General features: G+C 48.0%; 1 protein-coding gene across 1 annotated transcript in view; it reads right to left on the bottom strand.

Moving 5' to 3' along the window:
• The window catches only part of INPP5A (inositol polyphosphate-5-phosphatase A), a 172,909-nt gene that overhangs the window by 123,887 nt on the left and 21,709 nt on the right, over positions 1 to 27,313 (bottom strand). Inside the window, exons 2-4 of the mRNA XM_039731380.1 lie at positions 17,247 to 17,288; positions 7,099 to 7,199; positions 6,367 to 6,454 (exon numbers count right to left, since the gene is read on the bottom strand). Coding sequence (XP_039587314.1) covers positions 6,367 to 6,454; positions 7,099 to 7,199; positions 17,247 to 17,288 — 231 coding nt within the window. The remainder of the gene's footprint in view (positions 1 to 6,366; positions 6,455 to 7,098; positions 7,200 to 17,246; positions 17,289 to 27,313) is intronic.

The raw sequence follows: 27,313 nt of genomic DNA, 5'->3' as shown, positions 1-27,313 counted from the left end.
CCTGAAGGACACCTCTGTGTGTGCATGTCCCCAGTGTGCCCTCCCAGCCCGGTGGCAGCGTGTCCCTTGCGTGTCCCCACAGTGCCCTCCCAGCCCGGTGGCAGCGTGTCCCCAGTGTGCCCTCCCAGCCCGGTGGCAGTGCCTCCCCAGCGTGTCCCCAGTGTGCCCTCCCAGCCCGGTGGCAGCATGTCCCCAGCGTGTCCCCAGTGTGCCCTCCCAGCCCGGTGGCAGTGCCTCCCCAGCGTGTCCCCGCTGCAGTGCGGGGCTCTGGGGGATCCTGCAGGGTGTCCAGCGCCCACACCTGGGCACTGCAGCCTGGAGCTCCAGCTCCATCTCCTGGGGAAATCCTGCCTTTCTGCCAAGTCTGAACATTCCTGTAACACGGTTAATGAAGAAGTGGGCTGAGAACTCATCACCATGTGAATTCCCTCAATATTCAATTCAATTACAGCTCTCTTCCTAAATCATCTTTTTTACTTAACCAAACTCTAAATTGACAGAGCTAATAAGCTTGGGAGAATCAGTGTACACCATCCATTTCTGGGAACAGGACGATATTTTCTAAGACGCATTAATAACTACGACAGGATTTATGTGTAAGATAAATTCATTTCAATTTCCTTTTTCAATTAATGGCCAATTATTTGAACTCAGCTCAACCAAAAATATTACTCAAGTATCATTAATCTAACAAAAATTAACTTTACTATTCTCTCAGTAACGAGCAGATATAATTTTAAGGTACAATAACACACTTGAATAACATGTTGCCCATCTGTATTCTCAGGACCACTGCTCCCCACTGTAGCCTCTGTCATGCTGGCTCAGGTTATTGCTCTTCAGGATAGTGACTGGAGCAAAGGTCTGCCCTGGATGCTGCTGCAGGCTACCAGGCATTATCCACCCTGGAGTAAGAGCCATTTTACATTAAAAAAAAATACTGGTACAGAGTGCGTGAAGTAAAAACAATCCAGGGGAAAAAAAGAAAGCACAAGCTTTTCCTGCACACCCTGGCAATGCCTGGCTTGCTTTATCCTCAGTGTTCTCACAGTCTGCTGTCAGCACCCGGTGCTGCATGGCCCGGGGCCACCACTGAGCCCGTCCTGCCCCAGGGGTGCAGGGACACCACCGGGCACCAGTGCACACGGCAGGGGCCAGAGGGCTCCCCAATCCCCCAGGATCCCTGCCCGTGCAGAGGGGGGATGGCAGGAGACCACACGGGCACTGACTGACTGCAGCCTGTGCCACCTTCAGCACCCCAAACCTCTCTGCCTCGCTAACGGAAGCGCAGGGCTGTGAGAGAAAGCTTGTCAGAAAAATGCCTGTTACCAGTGTATTCTTTACTCATAACTTACTTTGTCCACCCTCCAGGTGGTTATTGCAGGGAAGCTTCATTTCAACCATTAGCTCACCAAACCCACCATTTGAATGTGGGGAGCTGGGCAAGCACAGCAATCTCCCTTCCTTCAATCCATTGGTATTAATAAAATTCTGCTTGCAGCTTCAGGCTCTGGTGTTGTTTAAACACATCTCTCTAATGTCAGAAATGCTGGTTTTGAAAAGATGGGGGTGTTTTTTTTGGGTTTTGTTTTGTTTTTTTTTTAGTTTGAATAAAACCCTGCTACACAACGAATTAATTGCAGTGCACTGCACTGTTACCAGGAGGAGGAGGCTGGAACTCCATCACATGTAGAGCCCAGTGGCTATTTGTTCTATTTGTTCATTGCAAGGTCACCTGTGGGCCTGGGCAGGCATATAGACAATGGAGGACTCTTATTTTTTAAAAATAAACCTATACTGGGAAGTAGAGCAATTACCCCACTGTGCAGATGGTTCTGCCCATCAGCTAAGGGCTGTGCCAACCACACAGCTCCCAAAACCCTCCCTGAACACCCCAGGCAGGAGCTGGTGGTCAGCTCGGCCTTGGAAGTCTGGTTTGCCAGGAGCCCCCAGAGGACTGATGTACTCCAGGAAAGATTCTCTCCCAACCTACAGAAACCACACATTCGATGCAACAAGAAGGCTTTAAGCTACACAGGAGTTTCCTCTGCCTTCTCTGAACAATGAAAGGGAAGTCAAGGATTTGCTAAGTAATGTAAGATCTTAACTGAGTGCTCCAGAAATCAATAAATACACGGCACAAAACACAACTAGACTTGATCTCATTACAATAAAAATGTCACTGATTATACTGATGTGTTTTCATATAAAAATAGTTATGGATTTGATGAAAACATCAATGTATTTCTGAGTGATATTTACCTTCAGTACATTTTCTTATTCCAGTAAAAAAACCACCTTATTTACCATTAACTTGGGTTATTCAAGAAGTATTGACATGCAAAAGTTCAACACACCCAACTATTTTTGAGTAATTCTTCATACAGAAAAGTGACAAGATTTATAATTTACCTCTTACATGAAATATACCAAGTACAATAAAATTAACAGAGAATGTAAATAATGGGATGTTTAATAAAATCAATGGAACTGCGAAGACCTGTTTTATTACAAGTGAAGTCCATTCAGTATAGTCACAAATAAAAAACACAATGTATTGAATTTTTCAGCTTCTCAGATTTTTACCTGTTTCAGTCTTCTTATATCTGTCTTTTCATTAATTGTACATTCTTCAACAGAAATCAAGATCTACCCCTATATGACATTTTATACAACAAAAGAAAGTACCATGCTTTCAAGCAGGGATTTACAGGAGGCTGTGTTCCACAAAGCTTTGCCAAGTTATTTGAGCATCCAAAATTTAGCACATGAGCCAGTTTATCCACCCTCGACTGCTACTGGTATTTCCAGTCAGAACTGAAACAGCAGCAGAGCTGCCAGTTTGGTTAATCTGAAAGTTCTGGGAAGCCACTGTCAGCCTGCAGAGGCTGTCACCCACCATGCTCATCCATAACTGCTGTGAGCTCTGAGCTCCAGCACTGCCCCTGCCCAGCGCTGACAGCCCTCAGCTCTGCTGCAGCAGCTCTCTGCCAAGAGATTCATCTTCAGCTCATTCCACCATTTGTAAACCTGAGAAGCTGTGCCTCTCCCAGGTGTGACACGAACTGCTTCATGCCCCTGCACCCTGTGACAGCCCTGCTGCCCCCAGCGCCGCGCCCTAAGGAAAGCCTTGGGCCAGGAGTCACTGCTCCCTGCAGGCTGGCCCCTGCCCTGGCACAGGGACCTGCTGCCCAGCACCTTCCCCAGCCTTGCACTCGCTGCTCTGGGGTTCATTCTGTGCATGTGCTTAACAAGTTCTGAGTGGAAGAAAATCCCACAGAGTCTCACCCTACCATCCTTCCTAGCAGAACCAACACAATCCACCGGACCACAGCTCTCTCCCTCATCACAGCACCTACCCCACCCCCAGACTAAAACCAGTACATCAGATTTGGTATATGTGGCCATAAATGACAAATCCTGGTATTAAGATTTATGTCTGGGATGATGCAAAATGATCCATTTTGATCCTTCATAAAATGTGGATTATTAGTTTTTAAAACCAAGTGGCTCCACTAGAGACACCTCATTATTACCCTGGTTTCTTATTTCTCATGTGGAATTTGCACCTGTGCTGCTGTGAGCTGGAGACAGAGGGTGCTGACAGTGTTGTCTCAGATCTTGCTGCCAGTCCTATCACAGCCAAGCTGAGTGACTGTGGGCAGCAAAATCTGATTTAGTTCTGCAGGAGCCAAGCCAAGGAAAGCCTTACAGAGGAAGTGATGCCAAAACTGGTAAAAAAGGGGATGTGAGAGCAGCAGGGATAAAGGTTAGCCAAACTGTAACTTGCTTGGGCTTCTCCCTTTCTAAAGCAAATAGCATTATACAACAATATATGATAAACATTTCTATTTCAGAGAGGTAATAATATAACGACAAAGCCACCATCTGCTGCCAAGTCTGTGCCTTACAAGGGATGGAAAAAAGCCCACAGAAGTTACAGAACTTTGCAATCAAACAGAACTAACAAGGAAACACGGAGACACGTGACATCGTACAAGGCAAACCACACTGGAGATAAGACCAAAACTTTACCCTAAATGGACACACCACATGTGAAACCCCTGCTCACACAGTCACACACACACACACACTCTGAGCAGAGGAGCTGGAGACCTACCAGTTCAAATCACAAGTGTGAAAAAACATTTCCATGAATCTCTGACTCCTGACAGCAGTGCCAGGGTCTGTGAATGCAGACAGGGAGCATTCAGTGCCAAAAAGCAGACTCTAACAAGTCAGAAGGCAGGGAGCTCAACGTCAAAGTGCACCCTCCTCTCTCCTTTCTAGGTTTTTGGGCTTTGGTTCCAAGCCACTGCTACTACAGCCTAACAATGAAAGTACAAAACACTCCTCTAGCACGCAGCATTTCCTCCCAGTGATAGTAACACAAAACATCATTGAATAATTGCTCTTCCTTTGGGTTATGCCTTTTCCACACTAAGCAGATTCAGCACTAAAAAATTCTTAAAGTTACAAACAGCCTATCATGTGGAGTACACATCAAACACTTCTGTAAACCCATTTTGTATCTTTACAGTCACCACTTCAGAGGGTAGTTTAACCAAACAATAAGAACACGGTTTTGGTTACATTATTTCCATGGAAAACAACATTGGTACTAGCTGTCTTTTATGTTGACAGAACTTTTTTTCCCCTGGAAGGCCCAGCTTTAATAAATAAAGGACTAGTAGAAAAAAATGCAAAGTAATATTTAAGACAAGAAAGGGAGAAATACAAAGGTGATTGGGGAATACTGCAAGAAACACAGTGCCTAGAAAATAATGCTGGTATGTGAAACAAGAAACCACATTAGTTTTGAACTGGGGACATTGCAAAGTACAGGGCTCTTCACAGAGACACAAACAGCACATGCTCTGACTGGGATTCCTGTTCAAGCTCTCTAAGAGCCTTTTTATCCACCACAGGAGTGACATCAAATCCAATCAATGTACCTCACGCTAAATAAAATAATTTCAATACTGTGAGGTATGTGATTATTCTTAAACACAAAAAAGTTGCATTTTTTTATGGACTGTATCAGTCTTCTCTGCTGTTTCCCAGATTAAGATCACAGATGATTATCCCTTTTTCCTGTATCACAGACAAGTCCTGGCTGGAAGGGAGCTCTGGAGCTCACCTGGCTGAAGGCAGATCAGGTAAATGCAGAGCCCCTTGCAGCTCCCCTGCCCCCATCAGGAGATCTGTGCTGCAGGACCCCCACTGGGTCACCACCAGGGTGTGGGATCATCTGGATGCAGCCCAGACCTGTGAATGACTGCAAAACATGCAGCTCTGTCCTACTGCTTTTAACTACCAGCCCTTTCTGAACATCTGCAGAGTACAGTTTCAACATTAGTGACCCACTATCAGTTTGTCCCTCTAAGGCTCAGCAAAGCTGATAATCTTGTTTTCATCTTCTCCAATGAGCAAGAGAAAAAAACCTGCTGATTCCTCTCGTCCAGTTTCACCTTAGCTGAGCTTCTAGCCAGAGTTATTAAAAAAAAGAAAAAAATAAAAACCTTTCCAGGTTCTTATTCCCTGAGCTTATATGCCTCCAAGCTGGGGTTTGTGTGTGTGCTGGGCACCTGCTTTATTTATTGTCTGAGCTGTCCCAGGTGCCATCTTTGGCGGCCAGGGAGCACCAGGTCTCCAGCCAGGCTCCTCCGACCCAGCACTGCCTCTGAGCAGCACGCTGGGGGAAAAGGAAGCTTCTGCCCTGGGAAGAAGGGAGATGTCCGAAGGGCTGTTTTCTCCTGTACAACCTAGCAGCGATCACTTGGGCACACAGCAGACATGCTGGCACAACGCACAGCCCTGGCAACAAGCACACGAGCCTTTCTGCTCTGCAGGAAAGGCAGCCCTGCACACATCACTCCACATGGACCCGAACACACCACTCATGTGCTAATGCAAACTTGCGCTCTGGCTGCTGCCACCATGCCTCAGGCAGTGGGGCTGTGAGCCAGCTCTGGAGATCCCTACACAAGCCCTGATGCCTTGCCAAGCTCGTCACCAGCTCATCACACCAGTGCTGGCACCACCTTGCACTGCCAGACACTGACAGCCTCTGAAACGGAAGGTGATTCTGAGCCACCACAGTTAGTGCTGGAGGAAAAAAGACCTCAGACAACCTTAGTCTTTTTGAACAAAAGACGCTCTGCATGCTGATATTCTCCTCATTTTACATGGATGCATCTGTGAAATCAGCAGGTACACATGCCACAGAATAAACACTCTTAATAGTAAAACACAGTAGTAGTAAAAACAATCATCAGCAGCACGGAAACAGCTCACAGCTCAAAAAACCCAAACAGAAGAAATTCGCCTTTGGTTAAACTATACTTGTGAAATAAAGAAATTTACCGTGAAATGTTCCTGTGATTTATAGTTCTCATCCAGGTAAACTCGAGCTCTGTTGTAGTCTTTCATTGCATCACTTGATAACAGTTCTCTGAAAGAGAAAGAAAAGACTGACCATGTAAAGGGAAATACAAATGTACTGCTTTGCCTCAGCATTGCTCTGTGCTGTGACATCCCCAGCATCACCCAAAGGAACCCAGGGCCTTCCTCTGCCTCTGGGGGGAGCTTCAGGGGCAGAGCTGCCCTCATCAGCTGCACCTCCAGCGCGGACCGCGAGCTTCCCAGTGCCATTGGACACTGGGAAGGGCGCGGGTCTGTGGTGCCGACAGAGCTCCGGGAATTTGGGGATTTGTGCTGCCGGGGCCGCAGCCCGAGCGCGGCCCCGAGCGCGGCCCCGAGCCCGCAGCGCCCGCCGCCGCCAGCAGAGGGCGCGCGCGGCCGCGGCGCTCCCTCCCAGCCGGGCTCGACTCTGCCGGGCTAAACTCGATCAACTCAACCGGGCTAAACTCGATCAACTCAACCGGGATAAACTCGATCAACTCAACCGGGATAAACTCGATCAACTCAACCGGGATAAACTCAACTCCGCCGGGCTAAACTCGATCAACTCAACCGGGATAAACTCAACCCTGCCGGGCTAAACTCGATAAACTCAACCGGGCTAAACTCAACCCTGCCGGGCTGTTCCAGCGCTGACTGACCGCTCCTGCCCTTGTTCCCGGCCCTGCCACTTACTTCACGAACTTGTCCACGTGAGACATTGAAGCTTCGTAGTTTTTCCCTCCGAATTCTTGACAGTGTAAAGCCATGAAATGGGGTTTGTGTGCATGGACAACCTGGAACAGAGAGAAAAGCGAGTTTTAACGCTCAGCACACAGCAGGAACAACACAGATCTGGGTGCTCAGGGAGGACTGGCAGCTGCAACCTGAGAGGTCACTGGCACAATAAGCACCAAGGGGAGTGTTGTTTGCTATCCACATAGAAGATTCATAATACACAATTATTATCTCAAATATTCTTAAACTAATATTTCCTTTTTTAAACTATTACTTAGTTCCTGGGCTGTATATATATTTTAAATATATTTTAGTATTTATATTTAAAATGCAAATAAACTTTTCCAACTCCCCTCAAAGATGACTTGACATGATTAAGATGATCCAAACCTTTCCTTGTTTGGTAGGTAGAAGAGTTCAAATAATTCATTTGCTAGAGTGAATTCTTTTTCAGCTTTAACAAAATTTCTCAGTGCTATTTAGCAGCCCTTTAGCAGTTGTGTTTGATATTTTTATTTATTTGTAAATACTTTATTTACAAAAATATTTAAATAACAGATGCACATACACACCTGTTAACACTGGAGACATGGAAATCCATCATGCTATTCCAGGTGTTAGTCTTGAACACTGCAAATATCTTAGATACTACATAGTCAGCACTAGGATGCAATTACCATACCAAAACCCTAGAACGTCTGTCTTTCCTCATACCTCAAATCAAATATAGTTTATAAATCTGCTGCTGTTTTGAACACACATTCAGTGATGCTCTGGAATTTTCTCTGCTTTGCCTCTATTCAGAACTGCCAACACCACATCCAAAATGCCTCTGTTAATAGTGAGTCTCTATTCCTTGTACTCCATGCTTTATTGTGAATTAATGGACACAAGCTCCAGAACAACTTCCATTTCAAAAGGGAACAGTCTGAAACAATCAACAACGTGTTGGTGCAAGCATACACGGCGAGAACTGTTAAAATCCAAGTGGGATTCACTCATTTCTCACGGGTGGCACTGGGCTGGCCCTGCAGCCTGGGCAGAAGGGAGGGGGGCTGCTGGCAGCTCCCGGGCAGGGCTCGGGGCGCCCTGCCCTCGGGGTCAGTGTCTGCCCTGCTCGCACGGCAGAGCTCTAACCTCAGCACCACTTGTGACACAGCTGGAAAAAGGGACTGCTCCCCTTCCTGCTGCTGCAGCCCTGCAGCTCTGAACAGGCACAGACACGGTAAACTTCTGCAGTCCTGCTTTTAATTATTTAAATCAACAGTGACTAGTATCACTGTTAAAAGTCTTTAGGAATCATGGAATCACAGAATGGTTTGAGTTGAAAGGGACCTTAAAGCTTATCTCATGACACCCCACTGTCAGGGAAACCTTCCACTCGAGCAGGCTGCTCCACGCCCAGTCCAAGCTGGCCGTGAACACTTCCAGGATGGGACACCACAAAAGTTGTGGATGTTTCCTTTAAACAACAGCGGGGAGAAACTGCCATCTGATGTGACGACAGAGTGCAAAATCCTTCATTCCTGACTACACAAATAACCGCATTAGACAATTAAGCTCAGAAGGCAAATGAATTAAAGATCAGCAAAACCTGAACTGCAGCAGGTTCCATTGAGGCAGAGGCAGGCACAGGTCCCTGCTTTGACCTGGTGCCTTCCTGTGACAGCAGCAGAGCTCCCAGCTCGGGGACAGCAGCAGGGAGGGCCACGGGCACCGCAGGTGCCAGTGCCAGACCTGGCCCAGGCTCGGCAGAGCACGTGCCAGCGAGGGCCAGCACGTCCCCCGCTCCTCGGGGACATTCCTGGCACCCTGCCCTCCATCAGTGCCCGGCACAGCCCCTGCCCAGGGGCTCGGGACCGGCGGGAGAGGCGGTGGGGCTCCAGCCAGAGGCAGGAGGGGAGGCCTGGCAGTGGCTCTGCACAAGGCCAAGGAGAAGCCGGCGTGCTGCCACATCCCGGTCACACAGCGAGCGACAGCGCGGCCAGCCGCGCCAGGGCACCCTGCAGAAAGGAGGGAACGTCCTGCCCTGGGTTTCTGACTCACTTCCTCCGTGCCTCAGCTTCCCGGTCATTGAAACATCTTGGCACTGACCTGCTTGGTGAAGCATTCCGAGGTGAGCTGCTGCTGGCAGTGTTACCGGATAAAGGGAAAAAGTAAATACTAAATACTCCCACTCAGGTGATTGATGATTATTGAGCACTTCCATTAGATGATTAACGCTGGTTATAGCCAACAGGGATATCAGCAACTTGCTTTAGAGCATACCATTATCAGTAGGGACAGAGAATGAGCCAGAGCAGGACCCAGTAGTAAGTTTAGTGGGGAAAAAAAAGAAAAAAAGAAGAGAAAAAAAAAGAAAAAAAAAAGGCAAGTGACAGACATCTGTCTAAAACCGTATCTGAAATGCAAGAAATTATATTCAACTGGGACATAGTTTTCCTCTGATGTATATTTCCTATCATAGATTTACAAACAACTAAGACACAGTTGCTGAGAAGATGTCCCTGTACAGATGTTCCTTTCTTCCCAAGGCACTGCCCAAGGGACCAGTGGCAGCAGGCTGCCATCAGAGCCAGCAGCAGCCAATGACAATCAACACTAAGTTTACCTGGTTGGTTCCTTTTGTTGGCTGTCTGGAGAGCAATGCTAACTAAACACAGCCCGTGAAGCAGAGCTCTGGAACAGAGCTCATCTGTGGACTCTAACACCAGGCCATCCCAATTCTCCATGTGCTTTATTGCTCCCAATCAGTTCTGGATTCCAAGTCCTGATCTCATCTGCCTGGGGAGCTCTCTGAAGACACCATGGTCAGAAAGCAGTGTGACTATTCAATCCTGTAAAGCCCACACACCCACTGCCACTGCTTCAGGGCAGCACACACAGCAGGAGGTGCTGAGCATCGTGTCACTCATTTTAACTGTTGAGAGTTTGCTTCAGTAAGAGCTCTTCTTACACAGCCCGTGAAAATATAAACTGGTAAGACAAAAACATAATAAACTATTTCAAGTAAGATTTAGGAACCATCAGTCACAGGGAGCCCTGAACAGGGAGTCACGCAGTGAGACAACACTGGAGAACAACTCTACTGTGCTGAAGCAGCAACAGAAAACACTTTCAGGCTCTGAAGATTCAGGACACAGGTCTTTTTGTTTGTATACAAATCCTTGAGAACTTGAAATCATAAGGGGTATTTCTGAACAGGGAGTCCCGCAGTGAGACAACACTGGAGAACAACTCTACTGTGCTGAAGCAGCAACAGAAAACACTTCCAGGCTCTGAAGATGCAGGACACAGGTCTTTTTGTTTGTATACAAATTCTTGAGAACTTGAAATCATAATGGGTATTAAAAAAAAAAAGAAGAATTATGTAATTTTTGATGGGGAAACAGCATTAGCTTAATAGCAGTGAGGTCCTTGTGGCATTCCTTGCAGGTTAAACCACTAGAACATACCTGAATATTAGTTATGTCCTCTCATATAATAAGTACCCTCCAACTAAAAGCAAATTGGCTTTGCTTCATTACCTTTTAGTAGTTTTCTACTCTTATGGAAGAACAAACAGTACATAATAATGAGTAATGAATACTTCAGAGCTGAAAACTCCCAGTTGCCAGAGGTTAAAGATCATACATAAATAATGAATTTGCATCCACAGCAGCATGGTGTATTTACAAAGTTGGGCATTATTTTCAATTCGGGATATGCAAAAATAGTGTAAAGGAAGGCACAAGCAGGAGTTATTTTGGGGGATGTGGGTAGCTAAGCAAGATGCTCCAGCAGAGCTGAGTATGAACACAGCCCTGGCGAAAGGCACGAGCCGACATCTCCTCGTTGCTGCAGGTGTTTGCCTGTTTGGGCAGGGGTGGGGAGGGTGGGTCAGGCTGTGCCAGAGCTGGGGCAGCAGCCACAGGACACAGCCCCACGCTGCTGCCAGGCCTCTGGGAGAGGCCAAGGGCACCAGGGTCAGACCTCAACGCAAGCAAAGCAGAACAGCAGCTTGAGCCTTGATGTCGTGCAAATAGGATTGCTTTAAAAAAGATAGCAAACTACGAGCTGTGAAGTACCATTTAGCACGTGTGGTCCTAAAGCACTTCGAGTATTTTCAATTTCTGAAAGCCTGAAGAAGAGGCTCTTGCTGGGGACAGGCCCCCAGAACCCTGCAGCACTCAGCTGCACACAGCCAGCAGCCCAGGCAGCATCCCCCTAGCCTTGCACAGCCCATGGATCCAAACCAGCAACAAGCAGCCCCCACCTGAGGATAACACCCTCTGGAAAAGGGCCGAGACCTCAGCTTGGAAGAGCTGCAACAGTTTTTTCACCCCCTCCAGTTAAAAAAAAGCTCTTAATCACCCTCTCTAGTTAAAAAAGCAGCATTAGTTCGACTAAAATTAAACAACCTCTGAGTGTCTGGGTGGGGTTTTGTTGTGATTTGGGGTTTTCGATTTTTTTGTTTGGTTGGTTTGGGCCTTTTTTGTTTGTTTTTCTTCCTTCTCTCTGAAGGGTAACGCACAAAGTTCCCACGCAGCTATACCAAGACGACCTTTAGCTATTAGGTAAACTTTTAACTTCTGTATTACTACAAATAAAAGCTCAAAATACTCTCAAATACATCAGGCAACATGGAAAATGGCATTAGGGGAAAAAGCCCACTGGCTCCAAGTTTGCATCTAAAATGACCGTGTCCCGTGAATGTGACACAAAAAGATAGTTAATAAACCAGTGCAGATTTTCACTAATTCCAGCTCCTGAACTCCTCCTGCCCCAAACACGAGGCCCAGCGCAGATGGAGAAAGGGCAAGGGATGGGGAAGGAGGGAGTAAAAAGAAAAAAGAGTCCTAAGTAAATAAGTAAGTCAATAAAAGTTCTCCCTCTGTGCTCCTACACCCTTTGCTTGCAAACAGCTTCCTTCACGCCCTAGGAGCTTGCTCCCCTGTATTTTTCCTGTGCACTGGCTGACATGGAGGCTGTGAACCAGGGCATGGGCACTTTGCACAAGTGGGACAAACTCCCATGTGCATATTCTCATTTGCACGGCAGCTAGTTCACCGAATCATCCCATGGCTTGTTAAGCACGACCATCTAGATCATCAGTCATCCCATTTCTTGGTAAGAACCAAAGTCTTCCCTACCACACATTAAACACTCCAAAACACTGCTCTCAGGCTGTTTCCACTCTCCCCCAGCAATCCCATTCCCTCCTTGTTCCCAGTGTAGGTTTTTGAGGTAAGAGAATTTTTACTGAAAGAGGACTATCCAAATTCAGCTCTTTCAGACCCAAGTTGCCAGTACCTATCTGCAGTTAGGAGACGGGGCACAATCCCCAGCACCAGGACTTCACTGGATCCTGCCTCCCTCTAAGGTGGCTTTTCCACCCCTTGATTCAATTCCCAATTATCAGGGCCACAGTGTGACACACTTGCTCACAAGCCTTTTTTCTTTTGTTTTGATTCCAGCGGATTGTCTTCAACCACAAATACAATTTTCTGCTTTGAACATTAGAAACCAGAGCCAACTCTGAAAACCCTAGGATTTGCAGCATCTTTCCCCCACAGCTCTTGCTTCTACTCCTGATAGGAACATAGGTTTGGCTGCTGAAGTGGCACCATGTGGCATGGAGGGTGACCCAGAGCACACGATGGCACAGTCCTGAGCAGCCTCACTGCTGCAGCGCGCGGGCCAAGTCAGATGGCTGCCAGGGAGGTGGGTGTGCCTCCTGCCCGCAGGCTGGCTCTGCCAGAGCACCCCCTCAGCAAGGGGGACACCCTCCCAGTCACCGCTGACATCCCCCTGACCGTGCCCATCCCACTGACTGTGCCCATCCCCCTGACCGTCCCCCTCCCCCTGACCGTGCCCATCCCCCTGACCGTGCCCATCCCCCTGACCGTGCCCATCCCACTGTCTCACTGACCATCCCACTGACTGTCTTACTGACCATCCCCATCCCACTGACTGTGCCCATCCCCCTGACTGTCTCACTGATCATCCCACTGAGGATCCCCATCCCCCTGACTGTGCCCATCCCACTGACTGTCTCACTGATCATCCCACTGACCGTGCCCATCCCACTGACCATCCCCATCCCACTGACCGTCTCACTGACCATCCCACTGACTGTGCCCATCCCCCTGACTGTCTCACTGATCATCCCACTGACCATCCCCATCCCCCTGACTGTGCCCATCCCACTGACTGTCTCACTGATCATCCCACTGACCGTGCCCATCCCACTGACCATCCCCATCCCACTGACCGTCTCACTGACCATCCCACTGACTGTGCCCATCCCCCTGACTGTCTCACTGATCATCCCACTGACCATCCCCATCCCCCTGACTGTGCCCATCCCACTGACTGTCTCACTGATCATCCCACTGACCGTGCCCATCCCACTGACCATCCCCATCCCACTGACCGTCTCACTGACCATCCCACTGACTGTGCCCATCCCCCTGACTGTCTCACTGATCATCCCACTGACCATCCCCATCCCCCTGACTGTGCCCATCCCACTGACTGTCTCACTGATCATCCCACTGACCGTGCCCATCCCACTGACCATCCCCATCCCACTGACCGTCTCACTGACCATCCCACTGACTGTGCCCATCCCCCTGACTGTCTCACTGATCATCCCACTGACCATCCCCATCCCCCTGACTGTGCCCATCCCACTGACTGTCTCACTGATCATCCCACTGACCGTGCCCATCCCACTGACCATCCCCATCCCACTGACCGTCTCACTGACCATCCCACTGACTGTGCCCATCCCCCTGACTGTCTCACTGATCATCCCACTGACCATCCCCATCCCCCTGACTGTGCCCATCCCACTGACTGTCTCACTGATCATCCCACTGACCGTGCCCATCCCACTGACCATCCCCATCCCACTGACCGTCTCACTGACCATCCCACTGACTGTGCCCATCCCCCTGACTGTCTCACTGATCATCCCACTGACCATCCCCATCCCCCTGACTGTGCCCATCCCTGCCCATCCCCCTGACCGTCCCCCTCCCCCTGACCGTGCCCATCCCCCTGACCGTGCCCATCCCCCTGACCGTGCCCATCCCACTGTCTCACTGACCATCCCACTGACTGTCTTACTGACCATCCCCATCCCACTGACTGTGCCCATCCCCCTGACCGTCCCCATCCCACTGACCGTGCCCATGCCACTGACCATTTCACTCACCGTCCCACTGACCGTCCCCAACCCGCTGACCTCAGCCAAACCCGCGCACATCCCTCCAGCTGAGCAAGCCAAGCAGAGCACACCGTGTGCTGCGCCGTGCCAGAGCACACGGACACCCTGGGGCTGTCACCCTGAGCCCACTGCCACACAGCACAGTGCCAACGTGCTGCTCTCTGAGCTATGCCAGGAGCTGCTGCTAAAACCAGCCTGGAAAGGATCTTTGAAGGTATCTTTTTTCCCATTTGCACTTCTTGGAAAAACTGTTTTATTTACCAGCATTAGATCTGCCACATTTTTCATGCTAATGATGTAGGATAGGATAGTTGTAGATCAATGGCAGAATCTTATTTTAGCCCTCTGTATGCTACCATGTCCTTGGAAATGCATATGGCATATAAGCCAATGGTAACACATAAGCAACTTGTATTCACCCATGACAGCAAATAAAATTCCTTATTTTAGTTTAATGGAATTTATAAACAAGTCCACAAAATGCTCTTTAACCAATATGCTCTTTGACGTCAGTTCAAAGACATTACAGGTTTAATTTCTAGAAACATTTTAAACTTACAGAGGTAATGGTTCTTCCTTTTCTGTGGAGAACATTTTGACTGCTTACACAAGGACCTCGTCCTCAGAAGTTATGCAAACCGCCCTGACACAACTGCATATGCAAATTGAATTCCTCAGAAGAATGGAAAAAGCTGCTGTCTGCGGTTTATCTGGTTTCAAGTTTACAAAGAGGCACAGAGAGTCATTTTCCAGCACTGCTGCTGAACCTCAGTTCACCGAGGTTTTGCACACAGCGTGTGGAATTAAACACAATAATCCCTCTGAGGCTGTACATTTGCTGGGTCGCTCTGAAGCCAGAGCCAGAATGGTGCTAAGTGACTTTTGGTATGTGCAGGTTTGTCTCTTCCCTAAAGAGCTTTTTGTCAGGTTTTGTTCCACTTCCTACTGTGCTGGAGAGTGTGGTGTGAGCAGGCAGCCCGCTGCCGAGACCCAGAGGGGAAGCAGGACAAGCCAGCAGCAGCCATGGGCAGCACTGCTAACTTTGTCCTTGTCTATTTTTCCTTTCTTTTTCTTTTTAAAATTACAGTTCTCACGTTGCAGGGACAGAGGTATGGAGAGGGAACAGAGGAGAACACCCCCCTCCAGCTGATGATGGGTTTGGGTCTGCCTCAGCAACACTTCCCCTGGTCTGGACCCTGCAGCAGACTGGCATCATGGAGCATTAACGGACAATTTTATTCCTCTTTGGAATTCTGTACACACAATATTTACTGGGTGGGCCAAAGACAGACCACGTTCAGTCACATGTCAGTGGTCCCTGCCCTAAGATACCAGCAGCTCATTCTTTTCCCCACCTCTTCCTGTTTTCCACAAACTATTCAGAACCGTTTCTGCAGTGCTCATCCCACTTCAGAAAACAAAGGAACATAGAAGAAGTTTCCTTGATAAAGATACGTAAATCAGTCACGTGGTGATGAGAATTATGCAGCCATCTAAAAAAAAAACCAACCAAAAATAAAGAGTTCTCCCTGTTTATTTGTATTTCCTGCACAGGAAGAGATTTTCCTGAAGCTGTGGAGGGCTGGAATCAGAACTAGCTGAGACTCTTGTGTAGTGCAACCACCATGTACATACAACAGTGTTCAACCAAGGTGGAAGAAGAAAAATAGATGAATCTAAAGCTGGTAGATACTAAAGAGTGTAGGAGTGGTTACTGCATCTTTTTTTTGGAAACCTCTTCCATTTGCCAGTAAAAGTGAATTGCAGTATTTTACATCAATGTAATAAAGGTCACAGGCGGCACTGACAACCTGAGAACGTAAAGGCTTGTGGGACACTTTCAATTACAAAAGGAAAAGATGAAATACTGCTAATCATATTTTCTGCACACAGTTTCACTTTACAATTTGAACAGCACCATTCTGTTGTTTACCTATTTTTCTGTAAGAGATGTAGGACTGGATAAAGGAATGCTGTGGCCCTTCAGTAGCAGGTGGCACTTTTCCATGGCTTGGAACAGAGTGCTTCAGTGAAAAGTGTCCCTGGCCCTGGCAGGGTGTGCGTCCAGGGGCCCTTCAGTAGCAGGTGGCACTTTTCCATGGCTTGGAACAGAGTGCTTCAGTGAAAGTGTCCCTGGCCCTGGCAGGGTGGGCATCCAGGCTCTGTCAGGTCCCTTGAGGCCCTTCCAGGGCAAACCACTGTGGGACTCCAGACTGCCTCAGCTCTGTCAGCAGGGACAGAGCTCTCAGCTGCTTCCCAGGGATGACACCTCCCTGCCCCAGCAGCGTTCACTTCCTGTTGCTTATTGCCACATTTCTGCACAAAGACTGCAAGGTTAGTAAGTCTCTACTACAATAACACGGTGTGTGAGAGTGGCTTTTATACTTTAAAAACCCCCTCACACCAGAAGCTTACAGCACATTTTATAATATGGGTTCAGTGTCAATATTTCCACATTACCAAACAAGAAAATTGTTAAGAAAGAGCAGACAGGACTTATTTATTGCAAACCAATCCCCAAAATTGTCATATTTCAATTTTAAGGTAAACTGGACTTCCCAACAGATTATTTTTTTAAGTACTCAAAAATATATCTTATTCAGTAGACTTAAAACACTATTTCATGCCAAATTGAAGTTAATTTTATAAAACCTGAATCTATTTTTTAGGCAGAGAATTGTTGACGAGAGCAAATGGTGCTTATATGCTGAATTTTTATAATGATTACTTAGAAATCCAGGAAGACACACATTTTCAGGGATATCTTTTATTATAAATTAAATTCACTATAAAATAGTAATTTTACTTCACAGAACAAAAGATCCTGACATTACTAATTAGGTCAATAAACAAAGATGCACAAAACTTCATGAGAAAATAAACTTTACCTTACCTGATAAAATTCCCGAAGCCAATTCTTCTGTAAATTTTCTGGCTGAAAAACAAAAGGCAGAAATTAATTACAAGAGAAATCTATTTGTACAACAATATCGTGGTATTATTGCTTTCCTCAGTGCATTCAAGAAGGGAGCTTTTTTCACAATTAAAGCAAAAAGTACAAACACAAGGATGTTCCTCCACGATGCCACTGGACAGGCCCCACCCTTTCATTCCCGAGTCCCCTGTGGTTCCCACCACAAAGGTGCATTTTGTGTATGACTGCACAGCATTCCTACCCACACGTTTATCAGGCAATGGCACACCTGAACTCTGTCCTGTTACAGGGGCATACTCATCACCTAGGGATCAGAAACTTCACCAGCCTGCCCACACCCAGATGCTGCCACCTGAGCTGCCAGTGACCCACAGCTACTTCACACACGTTGGTTCAGAGGAATGACAGCGCTTTTGGGGATGCTCCATCCCACCAGACCTCCTGACAAGGACAAACTGGGAGAAGCATTTTCAGACTGCTCCAGAAATTATGAAAACTGAAGCAGCAAAACTGCAGTTAAGTGCTACGTTCTGTCTTTTCAGCAACAGATCCCATCCTCAGAGGGCTGAGAAGGGAACTCAGAGGGAGAGAATTGAATTGTTGAGCTTTATCTTCAACAAGACTTCTGGGTAATTTTTGCATCCTAGTGGGGAATAACAATATAAATCAGACTATTGTCACAGCAGTGGCAGGAACGTCCAGAATCGGTGGGAGGCAGCAGAACATATCAGACTGGAAACAGAGACAGCGCATCCCTGACAAACAGCTCTGACACTAGAGCACAGAGGCAAACTCACGGCACCAGCCTTCTGTTCTGCTCTCTTCTCCCATCAAGTGCCATGTTCAAAGAGCTGGATACAACTGGGAAACAAAAACTGGAGCAGGAGAGGCAGCACTGGAGGGTGCCCACTAAGTTCCTGTAACCAGCTCCAAGGAAAAGGGTGCTCAGGAGCTCCCTGGGGCAGCCAGCACCGACTCCTGTGCCCAGCCCGTGCCAGCCCTGTCCCTGGCTCACCCTAGCCGTGTGCCCGTGGCTGCACAGGAAGGGCCCTGCTGGCTCCCACTGCTGTGCCCTCCTCCAGCAGTCCCCTCTGGCACTGTCTTTTCTTGCCACTTTCACCACTCTGTGGTACAATTCTGTAGCCTAGCCCTCACCTCAGACTCCTCTCCAGCCACCTCATATAAATTGAAACAATTTGAACTTTTGAAGGACTGGAGATAACAATCAAGTAGAAAGATAATTTATCTTCCTCTTATTTTTCTGTCTAAAAATAGGCACCTTATATTTCATGTCTTCCACAGACTTTGGACTTCTTCCTTTCTCTCTGCACTCTGTCCTTCATTAAATTATCTCATTCTTTTTGTAACATAATGGAAATTAATCTTTTCCCTGTCCTCTTTCATGCTAAATCCTTTCATACCCATTCACCGATGAACCAATTTCTGCCGGGTCACTAATCCAAAGCCCATTTTATCAGTCTCCTTCTGCCCTCTGGCAGTGGGAAGCATTCCCTGTGCCCTGCCCCTCTCCAGCTCTCCTGCCACCGCAAGGAGCGGCAGGGCTCTGCTCCAGGTGTCTCTCCCAGGTGCCCAGGGCTCTCCTCTCCTCTCCGTGCATGCTCCCTTGCAGCTCAGGGCTCCAGGGCGCTCTGCCCCGTGCCCACCCTCCTGCCCGGGGACACGAGGCTGGGCAGCACGGACTGCTCGGGGTCATTGGCTCCTCGCACGCACCAAACTGCCAGGCAGAGTCAGCAAACGCCCCTGCGCCTGCAGGAGCACGGCCCTGGTTTCATCCCACCCTTCAGGCACACGTTTGACTCCACTGAGCCACAAATAGAAACCTTCCCCTCAAACAAGCACAACTTCCAGACAGCAACACCACGTGGGCTCCACATTAAAACACCAGGACACGCATCCCCATGCACTGCTCCCCTCAATTAAAAGCAGTTTTGACCTTTTCCTGGAATTCCAAATCCCACTAAAACTATCTCTTTTCATGACGAGTTTCCACTTGAAGTCTATTTCTGTCACACTGGTCACTGTAATGGTCAGGTTTGTAAGGAAAACCAGTCAGCCTGTGAACACATGAGCACCACATGGGCTGGTAATAGCCCAAAAACAAGCGGCTTTTCAAATCGAACATACAAGTAGTCTCTCTTCCCCCCAGTACTTCTATTTCCTACAAATTTACACTCAACAGCCAACAGGAAAGCTTTAAGCCTATTGCAAAAATATATTCAGATGGGGAAGGAGTCTTTTAAAAAAAATGAGAGAGTATATATTTAGACAGGGTAAGGAACCTTTCATTCAAAAGGAAAAAGGGAAAAGAACTAAATGAAACTAAATTAACAGCTTGGAAAATTTCTTTTCAGCTTTGTACAGAGGAAAATGGAAGAAAGCCAATGAATTATAGAAAGCAGGTTCTATTTTGTGAAGTTTATTTTTAGCAAAGAATAGGCTCATTTTTTAAGCTAAAAGGAAAAAAAAATCTTGACTCGCTTTGTGAAAACTGGGTTCCAAAATGAATCAGAGGAAAACTGGCCACTTGGACTCTGCGCACTGCCTGAACACACATGGCACAACCAGCCCCGATTTTTACAGTGACTGAAACAGCCCCAAGAGCCCTGCCATGGGCTGCGGGACCACAGGAACCCTGTCAGTTCCAGAAGTCTCCTGGCACCCCACAGCACCGCAGGGGCCCTGCTGCACTCACAGACTCCCAGAGTGCAGTCCCAGGCAGGACCCAGAGCCTTTTCACCTTAACCTTCAAGACACACAAAGAAAAATATGAAAATACAGGCTATTTTCCGTTGCCTTTATTTTAATTGGCTTTCTACTTATTTAATGAAAAGCAAAACCTTTGATCAAGTTCTGATCAACGGGCTTACTCAAAAATTTCTTTTGAGTCTATCAACATGGCTGGCCATCACAGTTGTTTCAAGAGAATTATTTATATCGTGAATTTTTGATCAATATTCTTGATCTCTTATATTGTCTTTGTAAATTTACTGGCACCCTTTAGACATTTATATTCAAAGACCCACTGGATTTAATTTTATTTTTTTTTCAAATAGACTTGTAAGCACTGCTGTTGCTATGCTCTCTTGAATTACACAGACGATACTGGCAAAACTCCCCCATTAGCTGGGTACTATTAATGTGGTGTTTTGTAACCACTTTACACCCTTAAATGACAAACAAAAAGATGACAATCTGCATGTTCTGTTCACATTATGAGTTCACAACATTTCAAAGCCCATGCAGGCAAACCAACCAGGACCAAACAGGAAAACTAGAATTACAAGTTGAAGAAAAAACATTGACAGAAAAATGCAGATTCTTCAAAATCCAAACTTTTACTCAAATACTGTATTTTTATTCCATGCATTTGCACAAACAACTTACAAACACAACTGTGGTCTCCCTTAGTCCAGCATTTCTGAAAGCCCGAAATTTTCTCAAGGAGCAGCCGAAAAAGAACAGTCCTATCCCGATGCTGTCACAGCTCAGTGACAGTCACCAGGACCAAGGAACAGGTGCGGGGGAGAAAAACACAGCACAGCCTGATCAACACAGACTGAAAAGCAGGGGTTGGACACACGCGTCCGTCATCCAGGGCTTTAAGGACAATTTACTCCCAGGCTGAGCAACGCAGGGGCTCGTGGGACACCCAACCAGGAGAAACGAAAAAAGCCAGAAGGTAACCCGGGGTGAAGCAGAGCCTGAGCGGAGAGGATGGGGAAGGCGCTGCTGCCACTGCTCCTGTGACAGGGGACGGGGACAGGGCCTGCACGGCACGGCCGCGAGCAGCAGGAGCACAAGCACGGACAGTGCCCGAGGTGCCCGCAGGCACAGCCCCTGCCCGGGAGGGTGACAGTGCCCAGGGCACAGGGACATCACCAGAACAGCAGCAGGAGCACGGACAGTGCCCGAGGTGCCCGCAGGCACAGCCCCTGCCCGGGCGGGTGACAGAGCCCAGGGCATCACCAGGAACAGCAGGAGGAGCACGGACAGTGCCCGAGGTGCCCGCAGGCACAGCCCCTGCCCGGAGGGTGACAGAGCCCAGGGCACAGGGACATCACCAGGGACAGCAGGAGCACGGACAGTGCCCGAGGTGCCCGCAGGCACAGCCCCTGCCCGGAGGGTGACAGCGCCCAGGGCATCACCAGAACAGCAGCAGGAGCACGGACAGTGCCCGAGGTGCCCGCAGGCACAGCCCCTGCCCGGGAGGGTGACAGTGACCGGGTACAGGGACATCACCAGAACAGCAGGAGCACGGACAGTGCCCGAGGTGCCCGCAGGCACAGCCCCTGCCCGGAGGGTGACAGAGCCCAGGGCATCACCAGGACAGCCTCGGGACACAGCCGGGCGGGCCCGGGCCAGCTCTGGGAACGAGCTCCCTGCCCCTGCCTGACCCGCAGTGCACGGCCGGAGCTGCTGCCAACACTAAACCCTCGCTGCTGACCTTTCCGGCCGATCTCCCTTCCTGTGAGCGCCTCTAAACCAAGACCATGCTCGCTGGCAATACAAAGAGCAGCCGAAGCGGGGCCGGCTCCTGCGCGCTACGGCAGCGAACGCGGCCCGAGCGGCTCTGCCGGGAAGCGCGGGGAACGCGGGCCGGGAAGCGCGGGGAACGCGGGGCCGGAGCTCCCTGGCACAACACAGCACACGCTGACAGAAACAGACCCGGCACCTGGTGCCTGTTTCGAAGGCTCTCTGTTCGTGAAAGCCAAAGCTGTCGATGAACTGGTGTCTGCGTACGCAGGAGAAACCGGCAGCCCTTGAAAGACCCGAAAGCACCGTACCCAGGCTGTCAGGGGCCAAGAGACACCCTGCCCGGCCAGGGGTGCTGAGTTCTGAGCACAGCAGCACTCTGAAGCACAGGACACGCAGCCTAAAACGGGAACAGCAAACAGTGACCCGTTAATTAACTGCTCCGGCCACATCTGAGGGAAATATAAGGAATAATGAACAGAAGCAAGGGTGAGGAGAAGCAAGTCCCTACCTCTTCAAAAGATCTGGATGTAAAGTCATACATAGATGCGAGTGTGTGTTAACATATATATTTTAGTTCATACCACAATCATAATTAATTGCTTCTCAACATAGGATGGGGGGGAGGGGGGGGAAGAGCCACCTGTCTTTACCATCTACATAATAACAGTAGCATGTCCTGTCAGTACTCCCGTCTGGACAAGATCTTTCAAACCCTCGAGAACCTCACTAACCAATCTTACACGTTATAAGACTCTAAAGCAATTAAAGAATCACACAGATGCCCCCAAAAGCAAGGCTAGGAGCAGGCAGCTTGCGAGCAGCAGCTAAAACAAGCTCTAGTTCTTCAGCTGATGAGGCCAATGCCAACAGCACTTAAAGCAACCCCTGGATGGGACAGAACCCATGAGCCCAGAACCATTTACTGAACCCATGTAAAACAAACTCCTCTGGCCATGTAAGTGGAAAAATGAGTTAGAACAACAAATGGTTTTTAATAAAGAGCATCTGTGTCAGTAAAAGCATTGCCAATTCAGTTTAATTTTGGGGCTGGGATGTAGTCTTCTGCAAGCTTGAGCCCAGTGGGCACAGGTGCCAGGAGAGGGTGACCTGAGGGTGCCAGGAGGGTGAGCAGCAGCTCCCTGCAGGCAGGACAGGACAGCAAGGCGGGAACACCACAAACAAGCTGCTTGTTCAGCAGGATTGCGCATTTTCTGTGCTACCCCAAAGAGCAGCTCTGTCTCAGGTTCTCAATGCGGACATTCAGGAGCCCCACCTAAACTCTGCAGACAAAGGAACATGGCCAACTCAAAAATATCCCTAAAAATAGGAAAAATAAAGTAAAAAAAAAGTAAAAAAAAGTAAAAATAAAGTAAAAAAAAATAAAACCAGAAAACTACTCGTCACCAATGGAAAAAGTGAAGTTTACATGACAAACTTGAAGCTGTCACCTAATTCAGCATAAATAATGTTTGCATCTAATACATGATGATTCAGGGCAGTGACTAAAAGCAATCTACCATTCATAAGAACAACTAAATCTCAGGAAGTTCATCAATCACACACAATACCCAAGTTTGTAACACAGTATTTATAACTCCCAAGTAGAAAGATGAAAACTGCACTCCAAGTACCTTGTGGCTATGGAGCTTTAGAGCCAGCACACAGTGTCCAAGGCCAGGCTGGACAGGGCTTGGACACCCTGGTCTGCTGGAAGGTGTGCCTGCCCATGGCAGATGGGTGGAATGAAATTATCTTTAAGGTCCCTTCCAACCCAATCCATCTGTGATTCTACAATATTCCAAACAAAGTATTAATGTCTGTCCCAAGTCTATTCCTTTCTTGGCTAATCCAGCATCACAGAACAAAAGAAAAACACTTCTCTCAGCACTAATGGAGCTCAGCTTTCAACTGCAACATTCCCACAGAACAGTTAACTGAAGATACACATTTTTTACATAGCAGGTAATTTTCTTAAGCATTACATTTAATTACACTGAGATGGAGCAACACAAAAGCTCCAGATCTTCAGAACTGCTGGTATAGAAAATAATTCAGTAGGTCCGATAGCAAAGTAACAAGGCTTACAAAGGTCTAACACACATACAGACACATCCTTAAAACATGAAGCTGAACTGTGTTTAACAGTGTTGTCTGCAGGTACGCAGCACACAGACATTGTTCATCCTTGGGCACCCAACAGCTCAGCCTGGTTTGTCCCCGGGCACACAACAAAAGAGGAGCAGGGCCAGGGCACAGCTCTACAGGCTGACTGCTCTCCACAGCCCACACACAGGATAAACCCCGACAGGCACAAGGCACAGGGCAGGAACTACTGCTGGATAATGACTTACAAGTAACTGCAAAGACTGCAGTAAGAGAAGTCCAGAATCTTGAATCTCCTGACCCCAGTGAACTGCCCATGTACTTCAAATTTAACTTCTATTACTGGCATCTTACTGAAAGCTTAAAACCTCCTGGATATTTGAATAACCAACGTGTTAAGAGCATTAACAAGAGTTAATCCAACACCACACAAACCCTAATTGTTAGCAAATAGCAAGATCAACGACATTAATACACTCAAGTTTTCCATTGGTTTGTATCCTGATTTTGGAATGACACAGGGAAAACTGAAAGAGTTTAAATCAAATTAATCTGCTTTTCATGTGGATAGATAAAATACATCTCTGGCAAAATTCACACCCACAACCACCACCATGGCTTGCCCTGTGTATTTGTGGGGTTTCTTTCTGCATTTGTTTGAAGTGAAATCTTTAATAAACCCCCCCCCAGGTAGAACAGGGGGATACCTACAACTGTTCTTGTAAATCTGCATGGTACAGAAACATGCATGGGGAGCAGCACCATCCAGACTCGCATCTCCCGGGAGCTGAAGGCCAGCGATCCAAACAGCTCTTCCTGTGGGCTGAGTTTTATGAAGGCTTGGAAACATCCCACATGTTTTATTAATCCAGTGGTCTGTGTCAGCTGCAGGCCTTTGCACAGCCCTGCTGTGCTGGCACCATGAAGCAGAACATCCCCAGACTCCCAGAGCCTTCTCCACAGCAAGTAAACAGAGTGGTGAGAGCACCACGGGTCAGTCATTCCACACAGATACATGCTCCTAGCCTGGCACACCGACAGCTCTGGGCATCTGAGCCCAGCAGCTCAGGGACTCACTGCAGAGCAGGAGACCTGCACAAAAATCTGCCTTAAATCAATAAGGTACAATGTGCTCTGTAAGTGCTCATGTTTGCAGACAGTAACTTCTGCGACCTAAAGCTCAAGAGCTAAAGGTCATGAGCTGCATGCCCTGCTGTGAAGCAGTGTCTATCAATTCCTCTGAGTAATAAATGCTCTTTCCTCAAGAAGATATATATCCTTATTTATGAGCCAAATGCTGTGTGATGGAGCACTGCTCTGCTAGGGATGAAAGTCCTAGCCTTTCCCAGAATGGCTGCAGAATCAGTGCCAGGAGGAACGTGCCAGGAGAGCGCGAGCTGTCAGTGAGGCAGCTCCAACACACCCAGCATTCTATTAGAAAAAGAGCCCTCATACCAAAATACCACAGTCCCAAGAGAGCTGTGAATTTACCACCAAGTGAATCTCAGGGGAGTTTAACACACTAATAAATACACAGTGATCTAATATACGTATTTGATAGCAGAACAGACAATGACAGTTGTTTACATGCTATTTAAAAAATAAAGGGCTAAGGGAGATACTTGGAAATTTATTTCAATTTGGTCCAGAGAGTAGGTTTTCCGGATTGGGGTTTTTTCCTGCTCCTTGCTGCTATGGTCAAAGATGCATTTATTACAGAAATCTGCAATGGCCCAATAGTCCACAAAGCCTATTTTCAGCTTTATTCAGAGCTTCCACATGAAAACAACAACTTTGTTTTGGTGATGCTGAGGGTGAGCCAGGCAGAGGTGATTTGAAACTGATGGCATTCTCCTATGGGATAACATCCTCTGCCAACAAGGCTGCCACAAACACCTGGCAAAATGCTCAGCTGAGACAAAGCATCTCATGCTGGGAAGGAGCTCTGGAGTCATCAGGAGTGATCTGGTGTCCCACAGCCTCCAGCAGGAGCTCAAAGCCCCAACCCACCCGTCACGGGTCTGTGAGCCACACGAGGCCCCGGGGCATCCAGGAAGGATGGAGGGCCAGGGGCTCCATGGCACAGAGCTCTGGGTGCCCAGTCCCAAGGGAACACTGGTGAGCACGCCTGGCCAGCCAGGGGCTCCATGGCACAGAGCTCTGGGTGCCCAGTCCCATGGGAGCACACCTGGTGAGCACACCTGGCTGTGCTGGGGCTGGCAGAGGCTCCATGGCACAGAGCTCTGGGTGCCCAGTCCCATGGGAACACTGGTGAGCACACCTGGCCGTGCTGGGGCTGCCAGGGGCTCCATGGCACAGAGCTCTGGGTGCCCAGTCCCAAGGGAACACACCTGGTGAGCACGCCTGGCCGTGCTGGGGCTCAGGAGGCAGCCGAGTGCTGGGCACTACACGCTGTTCCACTGATTACTCCTGACAGAGGGAATGAGTCTCTGCCAAACGCTGCCATCAGGGACTGGAGGCAGACAGCTCTGGGGAGCTGAGGGGGGGCTGCACACGCAGTGCCAGGGCAGCAGCCTGCAGAAGAGCAGAGTGGTCCCAGCTTGCTCAGCCTAGGTGAAAGGTCCTGAAGACTCTTCTCCTGACAGGTGACACTGAAGCAGCCTCCTCCACTGCTGCGTGTCACAACCAGGTGTGCTCAAGCAAAAGCAAAGGTTTTGGGTTTGCTTTGCACAGGAAGGATGGGGAAACCACCCACCAACAAACCAACTGAACACAGGAAGCCTCTGTTGTCCTACATATATTATTACTGACATCTTGGTTATTCAGGAGCCAAATCCTTTTCCCTCCTACACCCTTGGGATAGCCCAGAACAAGGTTCAGGTGCTACATTTGCACTTAACATGCAATTGCTATAAGAGCAAAAATTTACGAAGAAACTATCTAGATGATTCTTTATGGTAAAATAAAGCATACAAGGAGAAACAGGAATATTCAAAACCATGAACATCTCAAAAGAAACAAATTAGAGAAACAAATTCCTCAAAGGAAAACAGTTTTGCTCAACTTATAAAACATTGCTGATGCAGTTTCAAAGAAGCCAAAGCACCAGAACTGATACACGCAACTGGAAATAACCATCCTCAGTATTCCCTTAAGTTTCCACAAAAGGCCATCAGACATCTGGCAGAGAGGCAAGCTTAGAAATAAATAAATTGGCAGAGATATGTGCAGCCCTTCGCGAAGTGTGTCATGCAGCCAGCTTCAGCAGCAGCAAAATCTTAAATGAAATACACAGATGCTTTCCTACTGCTTTTAAAACAGATGTACTTTAAATCTGACATTTATATTTATTTGGAAACCTAACTAACAAGGAATACTGAAACAGTGACTTTTAGATGTCTGGAATGCTGATATCGCCACATATTTACTTGAGTATATAAATCTTAGGGGTTGTGTTTGGGCCC

Source organism: Passer montanus, unplaced genomic scaffold (assembly GCF_014805655.1).
Source record: "Passer montanus isolate IOZ18808 unplaced genomic scaffold, ASM1480565v1 scaffold77, whole genome shotgun sequence".
NCBI classification, from domain to species: Eukaryota; Metazoa; Chordata; class Aves; order Passeriformes; family Passeridae; genus Passer; species Passer montanus.
The sequence above is the reverse complement of the archived record's forward strand: the minus strand, read 5'-3'. Positions and strand labels throughout refer to the sequence as shown.